Here is a 9515-nt window from a genome sequence, read left to right as displayed (position 1 = left end):
ACGATCTTGTGTTGGAAAATGAGAACCTTCAATTACGTGCTTATTTTCAGCACAGAGACTAATAAATTGCACCCCATTTTCATTACAGTCTCTCCCTTCATTGCTCTTACCAACTTTTGCATTCATATCACCACCAAAAAGTCTCATTTAACTTTCTGGTATTTCCGCTATAACATACCGCATTTCTACATATAGGTCATCTTTTATTTCTTCGGAGAGTTCAATCACTGATGCATAGCACACTGCAATACTTACATTGCAGTTTTGATTTAGATTTTACCAATAGTAATCTACTGTTCATAGCTCTCCGATCAATCAGTGCTTTTTCTGCATTTGGTGTTTGGACCGTGCCTATTCCTTCTCTGCACGTTACCCCGATCCAATCAATCTCTGTTCCCGAACCTTTTTTCTTTGCAAACGCGTGTGTTTGTGCTGCATCTATAATCTAAAATACACCATTATCAAACCGGCTGCACTCAGTCCTTACCAGGTTTCCCTTGGAAAAACACACCTTATCTAATTACTCTAGGTTTGAAAACATCTTCCTGAACCCTCCCCAAAAGAAAGGGGGATCAACCCGATTGTGTATCTAGCCTGTCGGTGACATTTATTATCGATCACGTCACTTAGTTCATGTATATACCTTGTAGAGCGACTTGTTCTCGAGCCGCTAGTTTTTCACAAACTTACCAATCGTATATGTTTGCGCTCTTCCGTTGTGAGAGAGAGAGAGAGAGAGAGAGAGAGAGAGAGAGAGAGAGAGAGAGCATCATGTCGCTACCCTTCCCGAGCGGTTTCCACCTTCCACTTCCCATTGTTACTTCCAGCCTAGCATCGTGTTCGTGAATGAAGCTGCCTGAGGAACGCGTGGTGCAGTACGAGACTCTGCAGGACGAGATTACGGCAGCGCGGGATCGAGCGTTGATCGCATGAGTGTTAGCGTTACCGTTGAAGTGAAAGGGCCCCGAGAGGTAATGGTTCCTCAAACCCCGTTTGAACAGCAGCCAGTGATTTCTACGGCGGACTCGAACTTCTAGTGTGTGTTTTTGAAAGAAACGCGGTTCTTATAAATTTGCGGAATTGAACTGTGTGAATTTCAGGTTACAAAGTTGACCTAAAGAAGTGACTGTTTGAACGAGCTATTCTTTGAGCAAGTTTAAATGCCATAGGGGAGTGGTAGACACAAGGAGCAGTGTTGTCAGTGGCGTTTTTAACGAAAAGGAATACGCGATCGATTTCTTTTCTTCCTCTTCTTCTTCTTCTTGTTTGTTACGCTTGTAGTTTGAAAGTTGCGTTCGTTCAGCAATTAAATATTACTTTATTTCTTATCTGCCAAAGTAAATTAAAGTTTACCAAAAAGCGTCGACTGAAGAAATAGAATGCGATGCGGAGTCTGAGGATTTTAAACTTCCAGCCTTGACGAAGAATACCCGTTTCAGCCCACACAACCTCTTATCTCCCTCTCATGATTCTGTCCACAGGTGCTATTGAAATCTATGGGGGACACTGACCCTTTTTTGAAAAAGAATAAGCGGCCATGAATAACAACTTTCTTTAGAATCGTTGTTAGTAACCTCACGAACAGAAGCGTATTCTTTGCGAGTGTGTAAGGCATAACGATAAAAGCTTGGTAGCGCAAAGGCGGATGTAACGAACGAAGAACGACCGTTGGTGGCGTTGAATATGTGGAAAATTATCGTGTTTTAGTCGCCTCGGGGCATATGACGGAATATCACGAATTTGTTTGCCGGTTTGGGAGAAACTTGTCCGTCCACTTTTAGTCGATGTTAACATTGTGGAATCCACTTCTCTTTTTTTTTTTTTCTTTCTTCCCTGTAGTTCTTGCTTGTGCTTTACTCGCTGTTGTCACATTAAACTGTCAAAGTTACGTCTCTGATTTGCAACGAGTTTGTTTATTTGAATCTACTGGATTTTTTTCTTTTTGTCGTCTTTTACCTCAGAACTTTAATACTACTTTTAATTTACAGCGTTCTTGTATTATTTAAATGGATATGTAAATAATGTACTCGTATGTGCATAATTAATAATCTATCTTTTATTTGCAGTGTTCGCTAATTTTGCAAACAACTGAAAACAGAGATTTTCTCAGAAACTCTTCAGGGAAAAAAAATCACAAGGTCGTTTGGCAGTGTGCTCGCCCGCATAGACCAACAGCAACAGCGAAATCGATCAACGATTTCATTTTTATTTTTAAAAAGCGTCCTTCGCAAAGAAATTCAGGATTGCGTCCAGGGGCCCATTCTATCCCTTCTCCCTCCTCCCTTGTATCCCTCCCTGCCTCCACCCACCCACGAAGGGAGAGACACAGCCACCCCCCATGGAAGAGTGCAAAGGCAGGGGTCAAGTGGGACCCGGGGTGGCTGTCCTGGACGACCACAAGGGCTTCCTGCAACTGACGAAGGAAGCCCTGGAGAATCTCATTCGGAAGGACCCCATCACCGATCACTACGAAGTGGAACAGACGCCGTTTGCGAGGTAAGTAACGAAGCCAAAAAAAAAAGTGTATTTTGTAAATCTCTCGTTTCCGGCATGAAGCAAGAATTTTCCTGTCTGCTTATCTTGTTAATTTGTGCTTATCTTCGTTATTATTCAAAATGTGGGAACACTCGTATGGGACGCGTGAAAAAAAATAATGCATTATCTTGCGAAATAAGCTTCCACTTGACAGAACCTTGTGTTCGAAAGAGAAAGAGCCATGAGAAAAGGAATTGGAGGTGAATCCTAAAATCACCTTACCAAAATTGAGAAAATAATCAAGGGAAAAATAAGCAAAGGAAAGTTAGAACAGTGAATTGCTTTTGTTCTACTAAAAACCCGTCTGCCAACTCAGAATATAGTACTACCACCACAGACAATAGTACAGAGCCGATATTCCTTAACCCCCAATTCCCACCCACCACCCCCAACTCCCCTCCCCCAAAACTCCATCCCTCCCTCACCGTCCGTACCTCTGCAGTGCACCAACTTTTTTTTTATTTCTTTTCTTTCTTTTCCCTTTTTCTTTTCCTTTTCACTGACGTGCGAAAGTGGGAAGAGTAAACGGAAGCGCTTTGGCAAATGTTGACTAGATTTCCAGAGTCAGTTTAGTCTACGTAAGCACCATACCGTAGTCTTCTTTAGTGATCAAAGAAGTGCGTGCATTAATTTTTAGCCCGGAGATTAGATACATTTTACGGGATATCTTTTCTACAAAATATGTTCAGTTTACCAACATGTGCTTTGTAATGCTTTATCGCCTTGTACTGAATTTCAGAGGCACTGTGTCCTTTAAAAAAAATTACGAACAATAAAATCTCATAACAAATGTTGAGTTAAACTTCGACTTACGGTACGCAAAGTGAGTCTCTAAAGTACTCTTAAATAAAGTTTTCATAGCGGCTGAACACATTTATTAAAGTATATATATAATATATATAGGTATATGTATGTACGTATGTATGTATATATGTACGTATGTATGTATGTATATACATACATAAAACATTACAAAGAGATAAATCTATTAAAAGAATAACTGGGAAAGAGAAGAGTTGAGAACCCTGCAGAAGTAGGTGGATAGGTCTGAGAAAAGGTGGATTTTTTTTTTTTTTTTTTTTTTGGGGTGGGGACACACTGGACTGTGAACCAGAACCGACAGAAAAGTAATACAGATGAAATGGAGGAGAGAGAGGGAGAGAGACTACTGGTTAATAAAACTGTCCCATTTTCAGAGAGAGCCAAGACATACTATGACCACGTAAGGCCTGAACTACTTTATGTAGCAGAAACATGGACACTAACAATGAAAATAAAGATTGGGAAAAGGTATGACAGGAACTGGCGAAGAGTTTTGATATTAAGGGACTGGACAGAAGACGGATATTTCAAAGTTTGAGATGGTCTGGACATGTAATGAGAAAGAGAAGAGAGGTGGGGAACAGTTGGTCAAAAAAGCAGTAGATATGGACGTAGCCGGTCTAAGACCTGACGAGAGGTCCCACAAATCATGAAAAAAGGGGGTGGGGGATATATGAATATCTAGATCTGAAAGGAGTTCAAGCAGAATGAGTATAGGACAAAAGAGAGTGGAGAGAAGTCTTGCATTTCTAACACTGAAACGTTTATGAATAATATATATATATATATATATATATATATATATATATATATATATATATATATATATATATATATATATATATATATATATATATATACATACATACATATATAAATATATACATATAAATATAATCTTCATACCACGAAGATGAGATATGTCAATATAGTCCACAGGAGAAGAGAATAAAACACTTTGTAGCTCGATAATTTTGCTCCCACCAAGCCTCTTCAAGAGCTTTATTACAACGTGAAGAGGCCTGGTGGAAGGCGAAATTATCTAGCTATTAAAGTGTTTTATTCTCTTTTCTCCTGTGGACTATACTGACATATATACATATCCATAATATATGAATGATTTTTTATCACATCACCGTGCATATATTATATATATATATATATATATATATATATATATATATATATATATATATATATATATATATATATATATATATATATATATATATTTAAGTTAATGAAATATAAATTTAATGCACTGTACGTTGGACAGACCACAGTCACACCCCATTAATGCCTCTCTTTGCAGAGGTTAATCTCCTGAACAAAGCACAAAGTCAAGAAATTGTCAGTATATCTTAATCTTCGTTAATCTGATCAAGAACTTGAGTATTTTTGCAATAAAAATTCTGATTACATACCGGCATATATATGTACACAAGAAAATCTGTGATTATGTTTCAGGCAGAGGCCGGAAGAACGGGCAACTTAATGCCTTTAACAGGCCTAGTCCCAGTCGAGACAAGAAAACGAAGGGTAAAGGTGAAAAAAATATATATATTATAATAATCAGGAAAACAGAAGCAATGAACGAGTCCCAAGGTTTGCCACCAGACGGAATGGAATAGTTGCTGAGTCTTTCAGTTTGTTTGAACGGCATACTGAGAAAGACTGGCAGTTCACTGTATTAAGATACTTTTTTTATACTTAGGTATATGTAAATGCACTGTAGCTGCTTAAAAGGATACTTCACCTTATTTTAAGCCGATCTGCTCTATTTACTAAGCTCTAATTATAGATTATCGTGGGGTGAGATGACGTGCATCTTTCCTATTTCTTTGGGGTGGAATACGGCCAGAAGTAAATCATTTATAAACATACAATATAATATGTATATATATATATATATATATATATGTGTGTGTGTGTGTGTGTGTGTGTGTGTGTGTGTGTGTACCAAAAGTTTCAAATAAACGTACAATGATTATGTCTAAGCATAGAATGTATTTTTTACAAGTCCCTAGGGAAAACAGGAAAATCCTTTAATTTCAGCTCCACATATAAATGCAACTATGTACGAATTAATCATCAGACAATCACCTGTCATTCGCCCTTGTACCCGTTGCGCTAATTCATCTTGCAAATCCACAAATTTAATAACAATCGTACGAATGAGGAGGCTTGGAACTATTCATGCCAGAGATCACTGTTCATAAGCTTGCATCAGCCTTTCTCGGAAGTCTGGTGCGAGCGGCATTGAGTCAGTCACAAAGGCGCCCAAGCAACCGGCTGGTTAGGTGAGTTCGGTGGAAGGACGAAAGTCTCGTGGCGCAAAGGAAGCAAAATTTCGGGGGCCAGGTATAAAGAGAGGAACTGAGGGAAAGGAAAGAGTGAGGAGCGAAGAGAGAAAGGGGTTTCTACTTGGAGAGAGAGAGAGAGAGAGAGAGAGGTGCAGCTGAAAAAGAATATAAAACAAATAAAACTGCGCCGAAGTTTCTTAGGCACAATCGAGTTTTCTGTACGGCCGCTACAGCGTAAAATCAAGGCCACCGAAAATACATCTATCTTTAGGTGGTCTCGGTATAATGCTGTATGGGCCACGGCCCGGTGGTGGCCTGTCCTATATCGTTGCCAGAAGCACGGTTATGGCTAACTTTGACCTTAGATAAAGTAAAAATTAGAGGCTAGGGGCTGCAATTTGGTATGCTTGATGATGGAGGGTGGATGACCAACATACCAATTTGCAGCCCTCTAACCTCAGTAGTTTTTAAGATCTGAGGGCGGACAGAAAAAAGCGAGGACGGACAGAGAAAAACAACGAAAATAAAAAAAAGGAAAAACGAGAGAAAGGTTTCAAATACAGGACAAAGAAAATAAAAAGAGGAAAAACGAGAGAAAGGTTTCAAATGCAAGACAAGGAAAATAAAAAGAGGAAAAACGAGAGAAAGGTACAAACTGAAAGCCAAGTGAGAAAGAGTATCTAGTAAAACGTAAGCCGTTTAATGATAGTGAACTTTACTTGTTATATCACGTATGAGACCGGTATTCAACACAGAGCCGGATAAGTCCCCGAAAAACCTGGCGCAGCTTCCAAGGGAACCTGAAAAGAAAAACTAGATTGCTTTGAAAGGGCATTTTTCAATTCCCGAGGACTCTTATAGCAATCTAGGCCTGTTTTCCACTCTTTTCCCAACCGGAAGCAATATTCGTACTTGAAATATAAAAATGAATTGCTTGATGCAGCGAAAATTTGAAATATAACAATGAATTGCTTGATGCAGAGAAAATTTGAAATATAACAATGAATTGCTTGATGCACAGAGAATGATTATTACCAAAGTATAAATCGAAGTAAGTTTTATACCCTTTATTTGCATAAATCAGACATGATAAATAATTTCCTAAATATTCTTTCGTGAATCCGATACGTACTCAAACATCTTACTCTATTCAGTAACTAGCAGCACTTAAATTTGATTAATTGCAGCCAGCGGTTGCTCATGTTTAATGCCCTACGTAAATGTACCAGGAAGTCATGCTAACCTCTGTCGTCATGTAGTGCGTTGTGTGAAATAAACATTTTAAATATGAAAGGCAAATGTTGTCATGAATCTTATTAACGAGTGCTGTTTCCGTAACAGATCACACAAGAGAATTCCAGTATCGTAACACATATTTTCACATATGGAAACGTATCGTTCTTTCCCACACTTTTTATTCACACACACACGCACAAACAACACACACACACACACACACACACACACACATATATATATATATATATATATATATATATATATATATATATATATATATATATATATATATATATATATATATATATATACACTAAGAGAGAGAGCTGCATGAAGCTTAACAAAAAATTTCTTATCAAGTAATTTTGTTTAAATTTGCTGGAGTCAACCCAAATAAGGCACCAAAACGTGTTTGACGTATCTTGCGGTTGAGGATTAATACTTTACTTTACCAAAATATTTAGTCAATTGTGTTCGGATTGGATGTAACGGCAGTGTCTGATAACCTTTCGACACATTTAAATTAGAAATGCGGTGCATCTCTTCTCATTAAGATCAGAAGTCGCCCGGAAAGTTAGTGCAGAAAAACTAGTGACAGGACTGAGAGAAAAGCTGATTGAGAAGAACGCCCAGTAGGGGCGTATAGCGCCGTCAGTGCACCTAAAGCGGTGCACTGTAGGCATTACTTATGGTTCTTTGCAGCGTCCCTTCGGCCCCTAGCTGCAACCTCTTTCATTCCTCTTACTGTACCTCTCTCCATATTCTCTTTCTTCCGTCTTACTTTGCACAGTCTCCTAAAATCTCCTTCACAGTGCATCTGTGAGGCCTTCCTCCTGTTACACCTTTACAACCACTTTATCCCTGATTTCCCTTTCAGTGCTGAATGTTCTCATAGGTCCCAGCGCTTGGCCTTTGGCCTAAATTTTTATAAATCACATTTCCGTTACCATTGAGAAGAGTGAGAAGAAAAGTTCGGTTTACACAGTTGATAAGCAAACGGCAAAAGCGGATTTGGGAGACATCTATTGAGTTTCAGATGTCTACTGTGCAGTCGCAGAGCTGGTGACAAGACTTTGGCATGAAAAATAATGACAAAATAATAATAGTGAAGATTTAGATAATGACATAAATGAGAAATATAAAAATGGGAAAAAATAATACATATATTACAGAAATAATATATATATATATATATATATATATATACATACATACATATACATATATGTGTGTATGTATGATACGAAAATTGGTGTCCCCCACCATGCAATTTTTCTGGATCCACTAACGCACTGAAGAGATCAACATATGGGAAAAAACGTTCTGGGGAAATCAAGACTATATAAATATTTTACCTAATAACCAGCTGCTAACGGGAAAACTAAGGAAGAAAAGCAAGGCAAAGCTCAAATATAAGGATGAGAGGGAAAGTTCAATTCGTTCTTTCCCTTTTTCTTCAGATCTTCAGTTGACAACCCTTAGGGACAAAATCCACAGACTATAAACCCTTAAGGGCTCCAAAGGGAAATCAGCCTGCAAAGAGAGGAAAGTTAAAGGAAAACGTGATAAATTTGGGAAATCGATTCTGTGGAATATGTCAGTCCTCGCACTGACAGAGCCAAAAACAATCGATGCCATTAGAGGTGTTCTACCAGGTAATCAGAGAGATAATCAATTCTAAAGATAAAAAGATTCACACAAAGAGTTACCGACACAAACGCTCCAGAGAGAGCAAGAGGTAATAGTGGTAGAAACAATCTACTGTAAAGATAAATAAATTCACACAACCAGTTGGCGACACGAACGCCATATAGAGAGAGAGAGAAACGCTGGCGAAACTCGTGTGAAAGGGCGACTAGAGGAAAATTCCGGTTGATCTACTGTAGTACTAACAGTAGGGTCATTAGCATACGGGAATCCTCTGTAATGGACATCCGGGACGGTCAATGTTATTACGCCCTGGTCTTTTATCCGTATGGGACGGAAACGATTCGTGTCGCAACGAGATGCAATTACGGAGTTATTAACGGGACACAAGGGATCCGTTCAAACTCTCTCTCTCTCTCTCTCTCTCTCTCTCTCTCTCTCTCTCTCTCTCTCTCTCTCTCTCACACACCTTTAAAGCTCCGGGATATACGATTACGGTTTGGCGCAATTGGGGGTGATAGCAGCCGTAATGAGGTCACTGTTCGCACTCATGAAAGAGAGAGACGATTCGGGTCGGAGCAATTAATCTTGTTTCGCTGGAGAGACAGGGAAGCTGTTGTTAGCCAATCCTGAAAGCTGATTTGGAATGCTGCTGGCTAATGCTGCTTCACTCGAACAGGATATTCGGGCAGTATATTTATACCGGCAGTCATACACATATTCATGCTCAAGCATTTAGTTTTCGTTTGTTCCGTCACTACTGGGGGACGCTGTTTATTGTGTTCCATCATTACTGCGGGACGGTATTTATTGACTGTGTATGTATGTATGTATGGCACTGCATATCCTACGAGTCTTTATTGGCTCCCCTGGCACTGCATATCCTACGAGTCTTTGTTGGTTCCCTTGGCACTGCATATCCTACCAGTCTTTCTTGGCTACCTTGGCACTGCATATCCTACCAGTCTT

At 39.0% G+C, this 9515-nt stretch overlaps 1 protein-coding gene across 1 annotated transcript in view; it reads left to right on the top strand.

The window, feature by feature from the left end:
• Window positions 1-831: 831 nt before the first annotated feature.
• LOC136832259 (serine/threonine-protein kinase 17A-like) overlaps window positions 832-9515 on the top strand; it is a 104060-nt gene continuing 95376 nt past the window's right edge. The window contains exons 1-2 of the mRNA XM_067093123.1: window positions 832-971; window positions 2067-2496. Of these exons, the coding sequence (XP_066949224.1) occupies window positions 2339-2496 (158 nt within the window). The 5' untranslated portion in view covers window positions 832-971; window positions 2067-2338. The remainder of the gene's footprint in view (window positions 972-2066; window positions 2497-9515) is intronic.

This window comes from Macrobrachium rosenbergii, chromosome 49, assembly GCF_040412425.1.
Source record: "Macrobrachium rosenbergii isolate ZJJX-2024 chromosome 49, ASM4041242v1, whole genome shotgun sequence".
Classification (NCBI taxonomy): Eukaryota; Metazoa; Arthropoda; class Malacostraca; order Decapoda; family Palaemonidae; genus Macrobrachium; species Macrobrachium rosenbergii.
The sequence above is the reverse complement of the archived record's forward strand: the minus strand, read 5'-3'. Positions and strand labels throughout refer to the sequence as shown.